The 24000-nt window shown below is 37.3% G+C and overlaps 1 protein-coding gene across 1 annotated transcript in view; it reads left to right on the top strand.

Annotated features, from left to right (window-relative positions):
* FAF1 (Fas associated factor 1) overlaps positions 1–24000 on the top strand; it is a 306114-nt gene that overhangs the window by 106819 nt on the left and 175295 nt on the right. The window contains exon 7 of the mRNA XM_045027160.1: positions 4225–4330. Within this exon, the coding sequence (XP_044883095.1) occupies positions 4225–4330 (106 nt within the window). The remainder of the gene's footprint in view (positions 1–4224; positions 4331–24000) is intronic.

Here is a 24000-nt window from a genome sequence, read left to right as displayed (position 1 = left end):
GCAGATATGTGCCTCTTACAAGTAACAGGATGAACTTCAGTCTGCTTCCAGAAAAGATAATAAGGAGGGCCTTGCAATATTTTAGTCTGAACAACTAATAATACAAACACCTACTGCCCAAATCCAGTACTTCTTCCTCCAAATACAATGGGTTGGAAACAAGAGGACAGAGATCTGGTGCCATAGCTCCTGTCATTTCCACCAATAGCAGAAAACTGCATGGAGGCAATATTCTGTGCTGCACAACAGGGCGCAGGGTGGTACAGGAGAAAATGATTTATTTGTACAGGAACATGCAAACGTGGAGAACTGGAATGTGGTTACGTCAATATATCTGACACTTAGGGCAAGTCTACACAACAGCGCTACATCGGCGCAGCTGCACCAATGCAGCTACACCTCTGTAGCGCGTCTGGTGAAGTCGCGCTATGCCAGCGGGAGCGTACTCTCCCATCTGCATGATTACTCCAGTCAGCAAGAAGCGGAAGTTATATTGGCGGGAGAGTGTCTCCTGCTGACATAGCACCGGTGTGGAGAGTGCAAAACTTGCGTCGCTGGGGTGCGTGTGATGTAAGTTAGATCAAGTTAAGCCACAGAGTAGACCTGCCCTTAGTGCTTAAGGACAGTATCGATAATTAGATGTCATATAAGAAGTAACCTAATAAGATGATGTCTTCCACTGTATACCAAAGTTTCTTGAAATAGTACAACACTAAACACTAACTTGTATGCAGTAAATATTTAGTTAATGTTTAGTATAGAAAATATTTTTCAGTAGTTTTAAATTTCTGATAGTTTAATCACTGTGTATACTTTTGTTTCAAGGTGCTAATGCTCAAGTTAAAAGAGCCCTGTAAACACGCTCTGTCATGGTTGCATAACGCGTTAAAATATTTGTACTACCTCTTACAAGTAAGAAACTGACATATAATAGCTTTAGAAAAAGGTTGTTCATATTATTTGATCACGTTTGTTACATTCTACTGCTAATAAAGATCCAGCTGAAGTATGTTAATCCTAAAATAAAAGGAAATAAAGTTTTACACTTCAGCAATTTCTGTGTGTTGCTTTGTTCGCTCTTTAGAGATCTTAATACACAACATACTGCTTGGTAACAACCATATTTGGATTCAGCACACCCTAATTATCTTTAAAAGACATAGTTATCAACGTGTAGCAAAAAAAATACCTCTTACAGTTAACTTTTCTGAAAACCTGCCTAGTTTTATTTGATGTATTAAGGTAACTTTAAAAAAAAATGAAATCTTTATATACAAATATAACTAATTAATTAAATCTACATGTCCTGTTTGAATGATGTTAGTTGGTATAGACTACCACATTCAGCCATCCAAAACCTGTAGAAAAAATAAAAAGGGAGGAAGTTGGAGGATGTTTGTCTTTTAATTCACCAGGGAGTAAATTCCCTGCCACCTGTTTTGCCAGTTCTGGGGTTTTTTGTATGTGTGTTCTCTTACCCTGGCCCTCCTTCCTCTGCTCCCTTAAATGCTGCATCCCAACTGGACAAAGTGCAGAAAGGAGGCAATGGCAAACACCATGGAAGGGGTTTCACAAGACTTCATGTGGCCCAAAGCATCCTGTCCTTCCCTTCCCCCACAAATTCACTGCTAGGCCATCTCTGTGGACTCCCTTCTCCCCTTCCCCGCCCCCCAACTGGATTCTTCAGGCTGCCCCCCTAGTGAACAGAAGTCTGGCGTTTTATAGCAAAGTGTTCTGTGAACTGCTTAAAGGTTTGTAACGTTTCATTTTTAACTTACTGGACCACAACAGATAAAAGCTGCTTGGCCATATGGATTTTAAAAAAAAATCTGGTTTCTTCAAGAGATTGTTGTAAATGCTGTATTTTCTCTAGTACAAATTCTAATTTATCTGAGCAATTTAATCACATGTGTAGATAGGAATAGAAAGTACCTACAGAGTAATAGGCCAATTCTTCAACTGCAATTTTAAGATTGTTACAGAGCGGTGGTGATTGTGACATGGTGTCTTGGTGTATGTTAACAACTGTAGCAGAGTGTTAATTAAGAATGATGTAATCTGCAACTGCAATTATTAGTATTGTCTGTTTAGCTGGATAGGAGCTAGAGCTTGCTTTAGTTACTTTAAGAGCTTCAATAATAATGGTAAGATTAACGTTTTATTTTCACATCTGCTCATGAGACAGTTTTAAAATCCTGACGTTTAAAATGCAATAGAATGTAAACATAAGGGCTTCTGCTCATTTACATGTTAGCCAGATTTTCTAACTGATTGCTGCTTGAATCTAATCTGCCATCTCCGGCTGCATTAGCTACAACAAACATTAAATTTACATACTGATTTCTTATTTTGTGTTAATGTAAATAATCTGTAATTACAGTAAATTTGGATTTCTGTTGACATGAGCGTGTATAAATCTGAACATTTAAAATGGAAATGTTAATTACCATGTGTCATATCTATCCATCTAAAACTCAGAGATTTTTTTGGTGGAAAATCCTTATACCTTAAAAAGATCTTGCCTAATGGGAAATTTGCCCCAGGCCCTGGGCCCCACAGGGGCCCCCCACAAGAATATAGTATTCTATAGTATTGCAACTTTTTTTTTATGGAAGGGGCTCCCGAAATTGCTTTGCCCCAGGTCCTCTCAATCCTCTGGGCAGCCCTGGGGAAGGGATTACTTTGGGCTGCAAATTGCCTTTAAATTTCTTCCATGGCTGATTTGAGACTGTCAGATCAATTACATATATTTATGTTACGTGTGGCTTGCAAGGAATCTCACTGACATTCTCAGTGAGTCCAGGATGTTGTTCCCATGAGCCTGGACAACTGAGTCCGTCTCACAACACAGGCCAGTTTGGTGGCCTGGAATATTGTAGTCAATAGAACTACTTGCATGTGTAAAGTCAACTTGAATGAATAGATTTATGAGATTGGCTCCTATCCCTGTAGCTAAATTGGTGGGTAGGTAGTATTAGAACATTGTATCAAGAATTATTAGTTTCATATATTTGTATTAATCTCTCGGCATGCTGAAAGAACATAAATGATTGATACTTCAAAAGAGATGATTTTAGAACAGTCGCAAAAGCAAAAAAAAAAAGGCAGACTTAATATGGAAGTTGTTTTACTTTCCATTCTGTTCCAAATCTCCTGTGATTATCACTTGTTATGGCAGTACAAAAGCATTAGTAAGATTTTTTTATTCTTATTATTTAGGCTGTGTCAGTCGGTTGTTTTCTAATTCAATCACTTATTATCAGGAGGACAAAATTAAAAAAGCAAATAAACACAGCTTCATTCCAAAGCTCTTAGAAGCGGTCAAACCAACATAATATTGCACTGGGATCTAATATGCTGTATGCTGTGATGTTTTCTGTAGTGGTTTCACTCAGAAATTTTCTTCTGTTTTGAAAGAATTATCAGTTCCTACATTGTTCACCATTTTAAGTAAAGCGGATATTTTTCAAATCCATAGAAACTTCAGAGAGTACAGAAGCGCTTTAAATACATCCACTTTATGTGATAACATGGTTAATAATAATTGTGTGGTGGTTTTATTTAGTCCACATATCAGTGAAGTGGGTTTTTGTTTTGTTTTTTTGCTTAAGAATTTGGAGGTATTTTATGGTACATTTAAAAAGTTTGGTAGAGCACATTGTTAGTACTGATTACATGTTATGCCAAGTATTTGTTTTAATGCTTGGTGCTTTGCACTGAGAAATCTCACACTGGCTATTTTTTCCTGTCTGATTGTTGTGTATTCATACAAATTTTGCCTGATTTACACTACAGGCAGCCCTACTGAAGAGCAAAATTTGTCTTGGTATACTTAAAATCAGTGGTGAATGCAGATTGTAGTTTGATGTCTTGGCTGGATATAGTTACGTATACATGCCAGCCCAATATTAATTCAAAAATATATGTGCTAAATATACTGTTTGTGGCAAATGCATATGACTCTCAATTTTGAAAATTCCCAAGAGTTGAACATAGCCTTTGAGGTTGCAAACACCTTAGTAGAGAAGGAGTTAACAGGTTAGCTCCCTTTGGTCATTCTCAGTATGCTTTCTTGCCTTTAGGAGCAAAAAGACAGATGATAACATTGTGCCTAGACTTGTCTATGTGGAGTTTAGGGTACTCCTGGGGTTTTTGCAACTAACTCTAAAGCAAGCTAGAACATGCACATCCCTGATTTTCTTGTTTTTCTTCCAACCATTTCAGTGCCCTGCAGGAGTCATTAAATCAAAACTTCATGCTGATCATCACCCATCGAGAAGTCCAGCGGGAGTACAACCTCAACTTCTCAGGAAGCAGTACCATTCAGGAGGTGAGTTCTGTCTCACAGCTGAAGAATAAATGTAGCTCATTATAGCTAATGTCAACTGTGTTAAAGAGGGCTTATATGTTCTGGTTGGAAACTTCTTTATGTTTGATTATTCATTTTTTAGTTTTAATTAACTTGATCCTCAAAGATTACTGTAGATAAACTAACTAGACCTAGAAAGGTTTTAAGAAATGTATTCATTTTCAACATATTTAAAAGAAATAGATTTTCTAACACAGCTTATACTTTAATAGCAAAATAGATGAATAATGTTTATTATGAAAGCAATTATTGAAGAGTGAGGAGGAAAGCTAGTTATAGTCCAGATATGCTTTATATTTAATCCAGTGACGCTCGTTCTCTTGCTTTCCTTTTAACTTGCTCTCTCCCAGCCATCCACCCACCCCCATTTTTTTAAAGCACCTTTGGCACAACTGGCTGTTGTTCTGTTTCCTTCACTCTGTCTAGGTTGGGAGCGAAGTGGGTTTTTTTGTATAACTGATGCCCTGTTGTTCCATAGAATGGCCAGCAAGGGGTGGTGTTGCAAAGAACAGTGCTGGAATTATGTCCCCTAGAAACAAAGGTAGTCTCTGTTATGCATCTTGCCCTTCCGGTTTTAGAACTGGAAACCCTTGTCTGGTTTCTTAATTCTCTTCCATAGCAAAACATTATTGCCAGCTACCTCACTTCACGTGACATCCAGCGCACAACCCATTTGTAAGAATTTGGCTAGTGTATTTTAGGAACATGTATGAATCCTTAATATTTCCTGGTGGGAATTCTGAATATGGAAATATTTGATTTCCAATTTAAATATGTTTTTCTTTGTTTTGACTTCTTTTCCCATTCAAGTTTGTAAGATTGAATACATTTTCTTATAAATTCCTACCCTAGAGAGCATAATCTAAGTTCTATAATATTACAGGAGCAGTAACCCATATCCCTTCGGTAAAGGGGTCTTCATCAGTTCCATCATTATTAATACTATTGTTCATGACATCTCTAGTTGGGTCATTTTAAATTCCCTTGTCTGGAACATAACATACAAATGTCGTCCCTCTCACTCACATTTTTTTCCCCTTTGAAAGTGGATTTTTAATATAATTAACTACTTTTAAATATAACTACACAAACACACCGCTGCAACACAACTTCTTGGGGGGATGAACTTTTGGACTTCTTATAAATAAAAACTGCTTAATTTGAAGACTGCTGGGAATTTGATTCTGGATTTTTGGTTTTTTTATTTTATTTTTTAAATGAAATTAACTGCGTTTTAGGTGTTGGCAATCACATATATATTAGCTGTTTCTTGTATTGTTTTTGTCTATCTATACAAAATGTTAACACGTTATAATTTCTTCAGTGGCTTTTATTGAGCCTGAAGAAGGAGCCAGAGACCTGATATAGTGACTATGAGATATTGGGTATTTTTATGTTCACTGAAGTTGTTTTGTCTATTGATAATGACAGGATTATTTCTAACTTGTTACATAAAAGCAATTCCATTTAAAAAAGAATGTTATAATTCAGGAGTCTTATATAAACCACAACAAGTGTCTTTGTCTCATGCTACGCCACTGTACTTAGGTAATGCTTCATATGTGATGCATAAAACAGGGCTGCCCAGAGGGGGGGGCAAGAGGGGCAATTTGCCCCGGGCCCTGCAGGGGCCCCCATGAGAGTTTTTTGGGGCCCCTGGAGCAGGGTCCTCCACTTGGTCCGGGGCCCCCGGAAAACTCTTGCGGGGCCCAGGCCCCCGGAGCTTCTTCCACTCTGGGTCGTTGTCGGCAATTCAGCGGCAGGGGGGGGGGTGGTCCTTCCTCCTCGGGACCCACTGCCGAAGTGCCCCGAAGACCCACGGTGAGGGGTCCTTCCGGCACTTTGGCAGCGGGTCCCGGGGCAGGTCTTCGGTGGCAATTCGGCGGCGGGGGTCCTTCCGCCCCAGGACCTGCTGCCAAAGTGCCGGGTCTTCGGTGGCAATTTGGCGGCGGGGGCCCCCCACCGCCAAAGACCCCAGACGCCCTGAATCCTCTGGGTGGCCCTGGCATAAAATTATCCATGCAATGCCTGAGAAAACCAAATGCATTAAAGTCAAAGTAAAAAATATAACTCTAGACCTTTTTACTTTAAGAAGCCTGCAGAAGAGCCTGCAATTGGATCTGAATGGGTGGTCACTTTAAATCTGCACAGAGCCCCATTGCGATCAGTAGGGATTTGTATGCATGGAAAAGTCTGCTCACATTGATCGAATTGCAGAATCAGAGGCTTGTTTTGGGTGCCAACTCTCTAATTATTATTAATTATTTTTATACTTTTAGCATATAATGAGAATTGTAGCAAGCAGTTGATGAACTTAGTTGCCTTGTGTAGTAATTTTGTTTTTCTTTTGGCGGGGGATCAGTGATATATTTTTTTTTCTCTCAAGACTGTTAGAAGATTTCTTTTCCACTTTTTTTCTCATTCACACAGCAACAAATTAATAGTTTACTTTTTGGTATATTTTTGTGGGAGCTGAAATGCTTTCCGCAAGTTGCGATTGTCTACCACAAGAGGGCAGGAAGGACTATTCAATTATTATCTAAAAATGCCATTCAGTGTTTTCAAATTAGGTTCTTGTGTATTAGCAAAAAGGAGTATAATGGCCAAGTTATTGTTTGATTTACAGATAATTGGCATATTGCAGGAAGGAGACTTAATTTCACCCTTTTAAATTAAACAGGGAGATTTAAAAAGACATAAAATATTCATTAATGTTCAGTGATTATAAAGCAGTGGCATATATTTATTTTACCTTTATTACTGTTTCGATGGGAAAATACTGCAAATATTTCAGAAATCGAGTTGGCCATACTGACAAGTTGAAATGTTTAAGCAGTGTTAATGCAATCTACTCACATCTGATATCCTATGCAGAAAGATTCAAAATGACTGCATCAATTATTGAAAGAAATATTTAAAATTCTATAAATGTTCCATTGCTTGCCACAGTTGTATGCAACTGTCTCTCCAGGGCCAGTTGTTTGGATTGTTAAATATATTTTAATGCTGCAGTGACTTGATAGCAGTAAATATTTTTTCCAGGCTATTTTTCACATAACATTTTAAAACCATGTCATGAATATTTTTGCAAGGAGTTAGGGTAAATCTGTTGGGTTAACTACCAAGCTTTACTATGTACTCTAGTTTCAGCTCTGTGCTAATTCCTTTTAGAACGTATGTTACAAAGTACCTAAAAATTGAAGAAATGGTTATTTTGTGAAACCTTCCTATTTCACATATATATTGTCCACCTAGAAACAGTTGGGCAGATAAGTTTGCCATAGAGATGGACTTGAGTCACAAAGTTTGGATCTGGATCCATACTCACTCCCTTATATACCTTCCAAAATATCTGGGTGTTTTTTATTTCAGGGGCTGGTTTGAGTCCATTTGTAAGTTTGGGTTTTTTTCCACACATCTCCAACCACTTAGACTGTAAGATTTAATTAGGAATTAATAGTGCTAAAACTGAATATCAGCTATATTTGATGTGGGATCACCAGGCCAGGGCCGTAAGGATGGCTTAAAAATAGTTTGAGTTCCAGTTTTAATTCTATCTTTTTAGGTGTGTGAGAGATGTTGTTTGGAGGGGTGTGTGTTTGTTTGTTTATTTATTTATTTAAGTAATGGGAAAGAGAATTATTAACTTGGAAACTTAATGATACCGTTAGCCAAAACTGCAAATTAATCTGTGTCACAAGTTTCAAACATGTGTTTGTTCTTGTAAAATTGCTTCATTAAATGAGTCCTGACCAGATAGTGTAGCAAGAAAAATCTTGATTTAATTTTTGAAATCTGATGACATTTGTATGTGGCAATCAACAGTTTTTGTGTCATCTGTTTAGAGGCTCTAAATTCACAAACTTACATAAAAATACAGACTTATCATTGTACTATATAGTGAAATCTCTAAGAAAAGGAGGTGAGGATTCTCTAAAATTGGAAGCTTTCAGTCTAAATGGTGTTTGTTTTTTGTTTTTTTTTTAACACGGTTCCTTGATAACTTTTTTAGACGTTATCAGCCGTTGGAAGTTAAAGTAGTATGAATTTTGAGACAAGGAGTGACAAAGATAAATGGGTCTATAGTTGCATCTGTAGGGATTACTAAGAATGGACTAAGATATAGCTACATTCAACGTACACCGTGTTCAGTGTCCGTCACCAAGAACCTGATTTCTTCTGTTTTTTAAACAGAGGTGTTTAAATTATGATTATGTTTCTCTAAAATGAAGTTAATCCTTCCATGTGAAATTCTCTATGTATCTCACATTGTGGGCATGCTACTCAAGGAGAAGGATGCAGGTTCTTATATCTTTAAAGGGAGAAACTTAAAATTTGTCCTAAAAAGCACATTTTTATTCTCATCTGAAGGTGGAACAACCCACATAGGGTTCATAAATGAAAGCTGCCTCACTTTAGATGGCAAATTTTGTGGTTTTGGGGGTTGTTTTTTTCTGACTGATCATAAAATACACATACATGCTTCACAGTTTTTAAAAAAGACAAACCGCATAGAAAAATGAAAAGCTATTCAGAACTTTTTAACCAGATACATTTACTTTAAAAAGAATAGAATTTCAATAACTTTTGTGTAATGGTTTGTATTTATCTATATTATTGACTTTATTGGGCTTTGAAGCCTAATGTGATTCCTGGTGTGCAGGGCTAGAAAAGAAGCACCTAGTGTACACAAGCTGTGGCCATTAAAGGGTGAAGAAAATAAAATGTGCAGAAACCTTAAGGCCTTCTGAAAAAAGATCCATGTTGGTGTGTTTTTAGTGCTGGAAATATCAAACCAGAGTACCAGGCAAAACGTATACGAGGCATTGTGATTCCTGGTAGAACATGAGAGCTACATATAAAATGCAAAGAAGATCGATTCTTAAATAAAAGCTTCCTTTGCATGCCTGCAGCTGCTCCCCAGTCAGTTCCTTTAGCCAATAAATTAATCTAAGTGAGGGTAACTGGTTAGTATCTTACCACCTGTAACAGGTAGTCTGTTATAAAGACTAGAATGGGTAAGATGGCATAGGAATGTTTCCAAGAGCACCAAAAGCGTAAGTAGCAAGTCCTGTATGTGCAGCTCTATGGGGACAAGCTATGCTATAGTTATTATTAGCCATCTCTGACAGCCACACTATCCTCCGGTACATTAACTTCATATTGTCACTCATTCAGGGTCATTGATCTGAGCTTGTACAGATAATTAAAGTGCAGAGACTCTGGAACATAATATTTAACAGAGTAGCTGAGATATGTTGATTGCAGCTGTGTTCCAATTGATGAGCTTCAATCACATTAGTCTTTAGTTTTAATACTTTAAAACATGTTGTCATTGGCATTTTCTGTGGTGTGTTTGGCTTGTATTGCTAAAAATATAATTGTGTATTGACAGTAAACCACTGCCATTGTTTAAAATTCTTTGTGCCCCTTTCTTTTTTAACTTTAGTTGTTAATGGATAGATGCCAAAAAAAATACACAAGTGAAACCATACAATATATACAGAGACCTCATTAAAGGAATCGATATAACACCAGTAAATATAGATGTGGGAGGAATCCTTTCTGTGTGCAGAAAAATAGTTACTCCAACAGAAGGGAATTCTTGCTGTTTTCTTTTTCATTTTCTTTTTCTGTTTTGATGTTTTATGAAATCATTTTCAAACCGTTTGAGAGCAACTCGTAGTAAGATCAGAAATTAGCATGAGGAACATGAACTAGACACATCAATCATATTGATCATATTAATATTGCTGCTAAATAATTATGACATAAGTTAGCCCAAGGTTGATTCAGACATCAAGATGTCCTAATACTTGTTTGATAAGTTACATCTATTAAAAACTAGTTTACTTTTCAAAAAACATTTTACTAATGTCAAAATTGTTACTTGCTTTATTTAAATATTTAAGTAAATTATTTTAATGCTAATATACTAGATCATTAACCATTATAATCAACTGTTAATACCCAGTGGGCAATGCACATATACTCTATGTTCCTGGGATCAGCCAATAACTTTCTTATTATCTAAGAAATTAAAAAAGGTCTTACTATGATATTGAGTCCAAGTTGAGTATTTTTAATTTAATTTGTTAAACAAAAACTCAGTTTTAATAAATATGTTTGTGAAAGAAGTGAGTTAAATAACAAACTGATTTTAATATACACTGGATAATTTAATATTACAGCACATACTTTTAAAGCATCCTTCACTGAATTATCCTGAGGTGGTGTAATAATAAACAAGCAACATATATCAAGTTAATGTTTCTGACACTTAAAAGCATAATTACATGTTGGCAAGAATAAAAAAGATTCTTCTTTAAATCTAAAGAGTCATAAATTTCACCCTTAATCAGATTTTTGTTATGGCGAATCTAACTTGGGTTTTCTAAAGTATTCCTGTGGCCTTATTAACTTTTGAGGAATAATAACATATTTGTTAAACCAAGCTGTGTCAGCTGAATAAATTGGTGTTAATCATTTTGTAAAACGGTCACATGTTACACGTTATATGAGAAAGGAGTCCCTTAGGAAATGACAGTGTAAAAAATATCCACTGTGTACCTGTTTGGAAGTGACAGCTTTATTAGACATTTAAAATTGGTTTTGGAAATAGTTCTGGTTTTAAGTGATTGTAAAGGCAAATCTATACAACTGTTATCCCTTTTCTTTTTTGAGCTGCAGTAACAAAGCTTATAAGATGATGGGCATTATTTTACTTCTCTACTAATTATGAAACAACATATTGCTGACAGAATATGTTTGATAACCTGTAATTTGTATTTTGGCGGTTTGGAAATGCATAGCTTTAAAGAAACCATTTTCAGTTATCAGAAACTAATAAACATGGACATTTTTATATGCAAGAAAAGGCAGAGAGTAAATAATTGCACTGGTGACCAATACTGTAATAATCCTGTTTTACAATATGCACTTGACAGGTTGTAATAGTGCTAATTGAAGAGACTAATTCACACTTGCTTCATTCTATTCAAAGGCAAAATCAGCAGCTTGTTTTGCTTTTGACCAGATGGTCCTGATGAACACCTACTGTGCACTTTAAGTGCTTTACTAGAATTACAAAGGCTGGGGGCTGCGTCCGACTCAAAATGATTTGAGAAGAGAAAAAAACCTCAGTGCTCAATGGATTTGGTGCAACTAAATTAATTCTAGTGGACCCATTACACATTGAGCCCCCTTTTCAAAGTGCTGAGCCTCCTCGTTTGTTCTGTAGCAATGAGAAAGTGAAAGGCAGATTACTGCAAACAGAAATAAAAAAAAGTGCTAAAAAAGTGCTATGAAAGGGAGAAAAGAGGCCTTGAAGCCTTTTCATATCATTTGGGTTTTTCAAGTGCGTTATTTTTGGGGAGGGTGGATGTATGAAAAGCCAATTGGAGTTTTTTTGTTTTAAAGTGCGCTATTTAACTACTATGAATATAAAAGCAAGAGCAACAGTTGACTGAGTTTACTGTGGTAAAGCTTTGTGTGTAAGGATGAATCAAATTCATTATAGTCAATCCTTTGTATTTTAATATGAATGTAGGGTTAGTTTCACAAGACTGTGTCTGTTTAGGATAATTATAATTTAATATTTTCCTTTCATAAAGTTATCACTGTAGATGTCTAAAATTTTAATCAAAGCAGTTTTTTTTTACATAGGCTTTGAAGTACCCTGAGAGTTTAAAACTCCAAAGAAAGCTATTTAATTTCCAAAGAAAAGAGACAGGCTTGTTCCAATAGCATTGAGGCACAGATTATTATAACTAATTAGAAGTCACACATCTGTTAGCTTTTGGTTTGTGAACACTTGTAGTTTGTGTGTGTGTGTGTGTGTGTGTATGTGTATATATTGATATAGCCCATAAATGGGGACTGGAGTTCAGGGACACCCTCAAAAGAATAAAATATCAATTTATGAGAAATCATATCCCGCAAATGTGATCTATCATGTGAATTGTCCTTACACTCACAAGTAATCATATTGAAGTGAATGGGTTTACTCATGTAATTTAAGACAACTCATGATGCTAAAAGTTTTTTGGATCAGGCCCTAATTTAGCAAACAGTGGTTTTAAACCACTCAGATTAAAAATGTAATTCAGTATTGTAATTTTGTTTTATGGGTATTTGCTACAGCTTACTTTCAAAGAGTTAATGTATTTTTGGGCAAAGCTGCTGGCATAATGCTAGTTATTGAAAAGATGTTAGCATGAAATGACAAGAAAATGTAAGCAGCCACAATTTAGAGCATATGAAACACCTACATTTCCAGTTCTGGTCATTCAGGATAGCAAAATAATGTTATGTACAATACTGTAATGTATATACATTACATCAACATCAATCATAAACCAAAAAGCTAAGTGCTGGCACAGTTTTTGCAAGGATTTTTTAAATTGTGATTTTCTTTATTTTTAGCTTGTACATCAACGTGTATTGCAGTGTAAAATATAACGTTTCCCTGTTCTGCATGTATGTTGGTTAAGATAGTATAATTCCTATGATTTTATAATTTAGAAATGTGCAAAAAAATGAAAAACTGAATTGCAATATTGTTTCATACAATGTTTTATTTATTCAAATTATTCTAGGCGTAAAGCAACATTTTTCCATCAAACAGCACAGTTACACTTCTAAATAGTTAGGTGCTAATGCTGGAAAAGTTAGGCACTGGAAAAGTTTTTTGTTTTGTTTTTAAACTTTAGTAACAAAGGAAAGAACGAACAATTAGAGAGTATTGTTTTTGTTAGAGAATATTTTAAAATATTTTATCTATGTAAAGCTAGTTAGTCACTTTACACACAATTAAAAATAGCATAAAAGAAAAATCTGCAGCTAATATTGGAACAGACCTGGGATGATGACACTGCAAATTACTTACTTAGCTAGGAGTTTGATCGTTTACTTCTGTTCGTTGAGTTACAGAAGCTTTTTCAATAATGAAGGGCAGTTTGTTTATATCCATGTTAAAAATATTAATCCATTGATATCATAGAAACATACTCAAGAACTTAAAACAATGTACTGTTTTTGGAGGGTCAAGCATGCGAAGTGGCAATTATTTAACTTATTTATAATCCATATTTCTAGAGGCATGATATATTACTGAAGCAGCCTATGTCTTAATTAACTAGTATAATGTACTATATTATAACATCATCTGATCATATGCAAAATGTTTATTCAGTTATCATGAATTAATACCTAACAAATACCATGAAAATGCTGTTAAAATAATGCCAGTGCATTATATTCAGTGTGAAAATGCTTACTGCCTCTATAAATAAAGCCACTTGTTATGATTTTTATCTTTGAAAAGTGCTGTACTCCTATTTTTGTGTAAAGTGGTACATATAATATTAACATAAAAACTGTTCCTTTGTTAATACATCAAGAATCATGGGCATAAATTAAAGAACCCTGCACTCATTTAAGGTGTAAAATAGCCTCATAATCACCCTCAATAAATCCCTGTTACTGTTTTTAAAAAGCACTATAAAAGCTCTCAGCAAACATTTGCTATAAGTGGCAAAATTTATGCCTTGCTTTGTGATAGTTGCGTGACCAGACAGAGGGGTACAGGATTGTTTTAAGGTTTTTACAGCTGCAAGGAAAAAGCATCTGTTCTTAGAAAAGCCTGTATTGTTTAATTTTGACACTGACTTTTCCATGCTGCTTGTACCAGGCTCTGGATTAGGTGCCACCAAGATGAAATTTGTTTTAAGTTGCTCCCAAATGCAGCTGTCCCCATACATGGCCTTGTAGCTTAAGCAAAGTAGACATAGCCAAAACAAGCATTTCTGTACGGGGTCATCTTAGTAGACTAGAAAAGCTCAGAACAGGAATGTTGATATTATTGTATCTTGTGAATAGCCAGAGCATTAGTTTTTAGGCTTATTTAGAAGAATTATTAGAATACTCTTACTATGACAGTGATATGATGGTAAGTCTAATACTTGTCTAAGACATTGTTTTGACTATGTGAAGAAGTGATTTTTAATCTTTACATCTTTGCTTATAAAATTGATTATGCAACTAAAGTAAACTTAACAGTTAGATAGTTGCTATGTTCCTAAATTATATAAAATAGCGCTGTCAGTCGCAGTTAACTTAATTTGTTTTGAGTTAATCACTTAACTCGATTAAAAAAATTAGTAGTGATTAATTGCAGTTTTAATTGCACTATTAAACAAGAATAGAATACCAATTTAAGTGTATTATAAATAGTTTGGATGTTTTTCTACATTTTCAAATATATTGATTTCAATTACAACACAGAAAACAATGTACAGTGCTCACTTTATATTATTTTTGGTTACAAATGTTTGCACTGTAAAAGATAAGCAAAAGAAATATTTTTCAATTCAAGTCATACAAGTACTGTAGTGCAATCTCTTAATTGTGAAAGTGCAATTTACACATGTAGAATTATTTTTTTGTTACATAACTGCACTCAAAAATAAAACAATGTAAAACTTTAGAGCCTACAAGTCCACTCAGTCCTACTTCTTGTTCAGGCAATCACTAAGACAAACAAGTTTTTTTACATTTATGGGAGATAATGCTTCCCATTTCTTATTTACAATGTCACCTGAACGTGAGAATAGGCGTTCACATGGCAGTGTTGTAGCCAGTGCTGCAAGGTATTTACATGCCAGATATACTAACCATTCTTATGCCCCTTCATGCTTTGGCCACCATTCCAGAGGACATACTTGCATTCTGATGACACTTGTTAAAAAAAACAAAAAAACCCAGTTAATTAAATTTGTGACTGAACTCCTTGTGGGAGAATTGCATGTCTCCTGCTCTGTGGTTTTACCTGCATTCTGCCATATATTTTGTGTTATGGCAATCTTGGATGCCGACCAGCACATGTTGTTTGTTTTAAGAACACTTTCGCTGCAGATTTGACACAACACAAAGAAAGTACCAATGTGAGATTTCTAATTATAGCTATTGCTCTCCCACCCAACGTTTAAGAATCTCAAGTGCCTTCCAAAATTTGAGAGGGACGAGCTGTGGAATATGCTGTCAGAAGTCTTAAAAGAGCAACACTCTGATGCAGAAACTAGAGAACCCGAACCACACAAAAAAAAATAAAAAAAATGCCACAGACAGAAGTTTGATGAAAATGAATGTGCATCAGTCCACACTGCTTTGGATCATTATCGAGCAGAAACTGTCATCAGCATGGAAGCATGTCCACTGGAATGGTGGTCAAAGCATGAAGGGTCATACAAATGGTTAGCATATCTGGCATGTAAATACCTTGCAGTGCTGGCAACAACAGTGCCATGCGAACACCTGTTCTCACGATCAGGTGTAAATACAAAGCAGGCAGAATTATTTCCCATAAATATAAACAAATTTGTTTTTGTTAGTGATTGGCTGAACAAGAAGTAGGATGGAGTAGACTTGTGGACGCCAAAGTTTTATATTGTTTATTTTTGAGTGCAGTTATGTTAAAAAAATAAATAAATAAAAATTCTACATTTGTAAAGTTGCACTTCCGTGATTAAGAAATTGCACTACGGTACTTGTATGAGGTGAATTGAAAAATACTATTTCTTCTATTTTATCTTTTTTTTACGGTGCAAATCTTTGTAATAAAAAATAATGTAAAGTGGGCACTGTACATTTTGTATTCTGTGTTGTAACTGAAATCAATATATTTGAAAATGTAGAAAAATTCAAAAATATTTAAATAGAATACTATTATTTTTAACAGTGCGATTAAAATGGCAGTTAATCGCCATTTTATTTAATCTTGTGATTAATCATGATTAATTTTTTTTAATAGTTTGACAGCCCTAATATAAAGTATATGTACTTACGGTAAAATTGAATGATTTACAAAAATCTTGAAATATTGACTTATTTAAATAGAACAATTATTTTTCTTCAAAGTTTCAAGTAAATTAAAAATGAAAGAACACTTCATTTTCTGTGTAGTAGGGTGCTCACCCGCTCCTGCCCTAAGGGGCTTAGAACAGCCCAGCAGAGGCTTGTGGCTGGGGCAAACAGCTCCCAGGCTGATTGGGGAAGTAGGCACAGCTGGGAGCCATGCCCCAAACAGACCACAGCCGGCCCCTATAAAAAGGCTTTGAGCCAGGAACACAGTCAGTCTCTCTCTGCCGGGAAGCTCAGGGTGCATAAAGTGAGGCAGGGCTGGGGAAAGGCCAGAGGGCTTTGGAGCTCCAGGCTGGCAACTCCCCAGGCTGCAGGGCCTTGTCCAAGGCCCTATAGAGGTACTGGGTTGCAGAGAAAGGCAGCAGGTCAAAAAAATCCTTGTCTGTGATGAGTGGCTTATACTGCAGTCTGCCCCAGGGAGCAGGGACTAGTTGATGACTGGCAGGAGCCTACGACTGAGGCAAGGTGGGGGTTCCCCGGGGAGGGGAGACCCTGAGACTGAGGGGTGTACTGCCAGGGGGCAGCACCCCCAGATAATGGGGCATCGGGGTCCAGGGAGGGACAGGGGGGCAAAGCGGAAGTGGGATACTGGCCTGCAGAGGGCGCTCCATGGCTGGCAGAGCTAATTCCTGGAAAAAATCAGCAGGAGTCGCCGCAGGGGTGAGTCTCACACACTTACATTCTGTTTTCCAGAGTTGTGTGTATTTCTACCCAGCTGGTCTAAAATGATTGATATAAAGCCAAATCTGTGACTGCCTGTTTACAAAGTCTGTAATTTGCTAATGAATTACAATGATAATCTTTCATCAGACATGGAAGATTTAGCCAAACAATTTGCTAACCATAAATTTTTATCACCTATTTTTTGAATTTGTACCAAGCTTTACATCAGCTTGACAAATATTGGGGAAATAATTCAAGATACAGATGTTCTTGAGATACTTGGAATGCCAAAAGGTATGTAGGGATGATAGTGGATAGCAGGTTCAATATGAGCTGGCAATGTAGTATAGTATGTAAATAAATACACCAAACAGCCTTCCTCTTCCCCTCCCCCCCTCCCCAGTTTTCAACTGCAGAGGCATCACATCATGGAGCATGGTGGAAAAGTGTTGCTCTATACATCTCTGGAGAGCCAGCACCTAGTATGTTGTGTTCACTTCTATGCACCTACTACAATATAGGAAAGAAGACTAAATGGAGAATTGCTAGACAAAGTCATGGCAGAGAATAGTCCAAAAAGATTTACTCTGATCAGGCTGTACCAGAAGGAATGGAAGCAGTACTGCAGACACAAACAGTCTTTTTGAAGTCCTCAGTCCACTAAGTTCTCCAGAAAAGACTGTAGCTCTTCACAGGAACCAGTCAATCTGGAGAAAAGTTCTCTGGTTACCCATCCGTCACGGTGGCTAAACAAATGGCATAGCTCATTCTGGGAGACTGCCTGAGGAGGATCCTCACAGCATAGCTGGGCTTCTATGATAAACTAACATTCAAGTGGGAACCCACATGAGCCCCCATGCAGGTATATTCCTACTCTGAGGGGAAAAGATTACCAAGTCGCTCTCCCAATTTCTCAGACCAGTTTGTAGCAGAAACTGCCCTTCAGAAAAGGTGCCTCTTTGGGAACTCCAGTGAAAAACCATCACCATAGATGCCAGTCTAAGGCCATGTCTACACTAGAGACCTTACAGTGGTACCGATGCAACTCTGCTGTTGTAAGATCTCCCGTATGGCGGCTCTATGCCGATGGGAGATAGCTCTCCTGTCAATATAATTAAACCACTCCCAATAAGTGGCAGTAGCTGGTGATCTGTAATTGAGTCATTAGGTCACGTCAGCCACACTATCGGAGGCTTGTTCACCTGCACATCTACCAATGAGATATAGGCCATCATGTGCCAGCAATGCCCTTCTGCCATGTACATTGGCCAAACCGGACAGTCTCTACGTAAAAGAATAAATGGACACAAATCAGGCATCAAGAATTCAAAAACTAGTCGGAGAACAGTTCAACCTCTCTGGTCACTCGATTACAGATCTAAAATTCGCAATATTACAACAAAGAAAAACCTTCAAAAACAGACTCCAACGAGAGACTGCTGAATTGGAATTAATTTGCAAAATGGACACCATTAAATTAGGCTTGAATGAAGACTGGGAGTAGATGGGTCATTACACAAAGTAAAACTATTTCCCCATGTTTATTCCCACCACCCCTCCCCCCCCATGGTTCCGCACACCTTCTTGTGAACTGCTGGAAATGGGCCATTTTGATTACCACTACAAAAAGTTTTTTTTTTCTCTCCTGCTGGTAATAGCTCACCTTAACTGATCACTCTCATTACAATGTGTATGGTAACACCCACTGTTTCATGTTTTCTGTCTGTATATCTATATCTTCCTACTGTATTGTCCACTGCATGCATCCGACGAAGTGGGTTTTAGCCCACCAAAGCTTATGCTCAAATAAATGTGTTAGTCTCTCAGGTGCCACAAGGACTCCTGTTCTTTTTGCGGATACAGACTAACACGGCTGCTACTCTGGAACATTTCAACAACTGTTGGCCGAAGGAACTTGTACCAAAAGAGAGAGAACGAGCTACCTTCTCAAACACCAGGGTCTGTGCACATAGCCCTTTTTCAAATAAAAAATCAAATCCAGGATCAGTCAGTCCTGATGCATGCTAACAACTTGGTAGTCATCTAGGTATATCATCTTCTTTCCCTTGGGTCAAATTTGTCTCTTGTTTGCTAAGCTTCTTTCCCCTTCTTTTTCTCTTTTCCCTTCCGTTTGGGGTCTTTTTTATTCTTTCTCCTATATTTCTTATTTTCTCTTTCAGCCTTTCCACTGGTGTTCTCTCTCATTCCTCCCCCATTCCTTCTTTATCCCCTGATTTATTCATTTTCTTCTGCAAAGAAAGGTTTTATCATTCTCAAAAGACTTCTCTTTTACACAGTCCTTTGCTGCTTTTCAAAATAGAAAAAAATAAAAATGAGTTGCTATTTTTTTTTAAGTTTCTCTTTGTGAAATTATAATACTAGGAAGATTAATGTATGTTAGCACCATGTAAAATGTGGTGGTTGTGTTCTATGGTTACTACTGCTTTCTGCAAAGTTGGAGGGCTGTTGAACTGTAACTCTGAAACTCATCAATGAATGTCCATCTGTAAATATTATTTTACAGTAAGTTTTGCATATTAGCTTTTTAAACCAAAGATCAAATTCTCAACAAAATATTATGCCCAATAGCTACACAATTTTTTTTCTCTGTTCACTTAATTGTTGCTTCTGGAATTAATACTTAATAATTTAATTAAAATGTCTTAATTTTTAGGAAACAAACTCTGTTCACATATCTGATACCCTTTTTGTCCTTTTATTAGTTGTAATATTTTTTCTTTTTTGTTTTTACACACTTATTTGTCATAAACAGGAAATATCTCCCTATGCTCTAAAGTGGGAGCCTCTAGCGTGAATCCTAAAAACAGTGGCTTTATTAGCAACTACAGGGGGAAGAGCCACAGAATGGCTATGTACATGTACGGTATGTGATGCTATAACTTGTCAAATAAGCATTGATGCAATATGGCAGCGCAAACTATTTCAGTATGTGCTTAGACAGTAGGTATTTCTCTCCAAATATTTGCATTTGGAATGGGTGTGTAGCACAAATACATAAGTATGTAATAGTGAATAATATTTTGTGTTTGACGTTTACATATGATGTGCTCTACATTTTATTTCTGAATGTTATCTATGTTTTATTCATCTTGAATTAATAATATATTCTAAATGCATTGATTTTTAAAAAGGTTTTTATTATATTTCTGTTAATCTTAGATATGCAGCTCTCTGCTTGAAACACGATGTGCTGGGTCAGTGATTTGGTACTTTTGTTTGTGAAGAACAAGATGGCAACCTCAATCTCCTACTTCTTTCTTTCTTTGTTTCTTTGCCTGGTTATTATGGTTGTAAGGAAAATTTTCAGAATGAGTGTAACCATTAAGTGAACTGACTTTAGCCCTTGTGTGCACAGGAAAATAGCACTAATTTAACTAAAGATGTAATTTTAAGATAATTACGTTTAAGTTTAAATTGGTGCAAACCCTCACGTCAACATTATTATTGTGGTTTAAGGGCAGCTTGCCTCATTGTAGCTTAAGTCAGTTAGGAATTAGTTTAAGTGAAACTGAAAAAAGGCTTTGTCCTCAGTAGGAGTGTGTGTGGGGGGAGGCCTTTTTTAAAGCATGTGATAGCTAATATCTGGTAACAAACTCATGGTAAAATCCTAATATTGACAAGGCAGTTTGTAGGTTTTCACATGTGTTTAACTGGTTGAGATAAATCCTCTGTTGCCCCCAGTGTTTATGTTGACCAGCTAAACATGTATGAAAACTACAAACTGCCTTGTCCACAGCAGGATTTTGCCATGTATTAGCTAACATGGGGTTAAAAACTACAACAACCACCTAACACTTTGTTTTCCTAGTGTGGATGCACACTCCAAGAGTCTGCACAGGATTTTAAAACCTGTTTAAGTCAATTGGTTTAAAAACAAATTTAAACCAGTGTAAGTTTCTTGTGCAGACAGCCTGAAACAATAACTCTGCAGTGTGTGAACTGCCCCATTCATCTCAATAGGATTTAACGACAGACACTTGTTAGATCAGCATCATTGGGCATCTGAATTAATTTTTCAGTGTGGCTCAAAATATGTAAGAAATGAGAGGAAGACAGATTTTATGATCTGCACAATCTTTGGTGATTAACGTTTTATGTTGATGCCATAATTAGGTGTTACTTGTGAGAGGACCATTTTTTCTCAGTCTGACCCTGGGCAGTGAAAGATTGAAAGGGGTGAGTAATGCTCAAGTGAGCATCTAAGCCCTCCCTCACCTCCTCTCTGCTGCCCCCTCCAGCCCCCTGGGTGCTGATCCTATAGAGCCTAGTTAGGCATCTCAGTCTACCCCTTATGTCACAAAACTGACCAGCCCAGAAAGAGGCTGGTCTGCTATGGTAATGGGTGTGGGATCCTACAGCTTCCTGCTACAAGTGTCTGCAGACTAGGGCAGACATAGCTGCATTGGTTGCACATCAGTCACATTTTCAGCCTTATCTTCCTAATCCTGAGCACTAGAAACAGAATCTTTTAAAGATAAAAGCTTAGATTTTTGATGTCATAACATATCTCTGGGACACAGATTTCCTTAATTTCCTGTGATGCCTGCATTTGCCATTATTTCTATGGAGGTTGGTTGTAATAGTGGTGAGGGCTTCCTTCTTCCACCTTCAGTTAGCTAGGAGAATGCGTCCCTTTTCAGATGAGGGCCTTGCCACTCTGACCTGTACTTTTACCATCTTCAGATCGGACAGCTGCAGTTAGGCTACCTGAAGTTGAAAATGAAATATTTAAATTAACACTGGATGTCTTTTTTTTTTTTTTTAAATCCATTCTGCTTTGTTCAACCAGAAGTTATGGGTTTGATGCAGGAATTACTGGGTGAAATTCTAGGGCCTCTATTATACAGCATGTCAGACAAGTTGACCATGATGGTCCTACCTGGTCTTAAGATCTATGAATCTGAGAGAGGAGGCGGCAAATCAAAGAAAAAGAGAGGCGGGTGGGGGAAGAAAAAGGTAGAAATAGAGGAAGGAGAAAATGCAGTGGGCAAATCACTGCATGGGAGAGTGATGTTCCTTTTGTACAATATTAGTGCTACCCTTTAATTTGTGTATGTGGGTTATAACTATCCCAAGGCAGGGATGCATTATGGATATCCAAAATGGATGGATAAGCCATTTGAGAGCTCTTTGGCCAAATTATCTTTGCAGCCTTGTTTATATTGAATTGGTATTCACATCACAAACTTCACCATGCCTGGCAGTAGCTGACAACTAAGGGGTTTGAGAGTCATTGGTGGATGGGGAAGGAGAAACCCACCTACCGTTCTGTGAGTTTCCATTGGTGTTAATTTGGTAATTTTTTGAGAACTAAAAGCACCTAATATGCTTAGATTACTGCCAGTTTCATTTTTTAAAAAATGTATTGAGGACTCTGGGAATCATTGTTCCTTGGAGTTTATAAATGAGCGTGTGTGTGTGTGTGTATGTGTGTGTGTATATATATATATATATATAGACAGTTGGATCATTGATTAGCACTTTGTAGCTCTTCATCTCTAGAAACCCAGAATGAAACATTTGAAGATTACTGCATAATCTGGCACAATAGCAGACTTTACTCAGCAGAGCTTTAGGCCAAAAGGAAGGATGGTCCATTGATTCGGGTGCTAGACTCTGACCTGGGAGACTCTCTGGTTCAATTCCTAGGTCTGTCAAGTCTGACCCTCTGCAAGAATTCCTGTGAGACCTTGAGCAAGTCACTTAGGCCCAGATTTTTAAAGCTATTTGGTGTTGCTGCACTTAGCATCACAGTGCCTAACTGGTTTAGGAGCCAAATCGCCTTTTCAAAAGTGATTTAGGCACTTAAGAGTCTAAATCCCATTGACAGTTGTTGGAATTTGAAAATCTGGGCCTTAGAGCTTGTCTATTAACACTTAATTCAGAGTAAGCTGGGATGCAAATCTACCCCACACTAGCTGGCTGCACCAAAGTGTCTGTATGAACCCTGCTACCATGCGCTAAAAGTTCTGCAGCGCACTTTAATCTACTCTGTTTCAAAGCTGGGTACGTCAGTGCACACTCTGGACCCTTAGTGCTCATATAGACAAGTCCTAAGTGTCTCCATGGATCAGCTTCCCATCTGTAAAAAGGATGATAATAGAACTTCCCTGCGTCACACCGGTCTTATAAGGATAAATGCATCCAAGACTGAAGTGCTCAAATTCTACTTTGTAATAGGGGCCATGTCAGTACCCGATTGGTTGGTAGGTCTGGAAGAGCAGAGATGCTGCAGAGAACTACTGAGATGGACTGAAAGAGCTATTTGGGGACAAAAGGGAAAAATTTCACTTAGTTCCTATCCACTCTGTGCCTAGATTAAGTGTCTAAGGGCTTGTCTACACTTAAAATGCTACAGCTCACAGCTGCGCCACTGCAGTGCTTCAGAGTAGACACTATGTATGCCTGTGAGGGGGTTCTCCCATCAGCGTAGGTAATCCACCTCTCTGAGAGGTGATAGCTAGGTTGACAGTTGACAGAAGAATTCTTCTGTCGACCTAGCACTGTCCACCGAGGGATTTAGGTCATTTTAGCAACACTGCTCAGGAGTGTGGATTTTTCACACCCCTGAATAATGTAGTTAAACTGACCTAATTTTCTACTGTAGACTAGGCCTTACTTTCAGGGGACTAAATTCACTCAGTGGATGTGATCCTACTCCTAATGACTTAAAAATCTACAGGATTGCTTTCCTACTGTGTAATAAAACCCAAAGCATACAAACTGAATGTGATGCTCAGGCCCTTTAAATGTTTGAGCACTGCCGTGCCTCCCCAGTGCAAAGCCTCACTTTCGTGCTGGTTTCAGTTTTGCTGCAAGAACAGTAAAGCGAGCACAGGAGAGAGCTGTCTTTCTATCTGCTTCCTCTGTGTCAGTCTATCTGCTTCTGGGTCCAGTTATAACATTGGCGAGGCAAGATTTATATCCCACGAGTGTCCAGTGCTCTCATTGCTTGAACAACAAGAAGATGAAGTTAGCAAAAAATACTATAAAAAGGGGTCAGAAGATCTCATAGAAGCAAAAGGCTG

Source organism: Mauremys mutica, chromosome 8, assembly GCF_020497125.1.
Source record: "Mauremys mutica isolate MM-2020 ecotype Southern chromosome 8, ASM2049712v1, whole genome shotgun sequence".
Taxonomy (NCBI): Eukaryota; Metazoa; Chordata; order Testudines; family Geoemydidae; genus Mauremys; species Mauremys mutica.
Note: the sequence above shows the minus strand (reverse complement) of the source record. Positions and strands in the feature narration are given on the sequence as shown.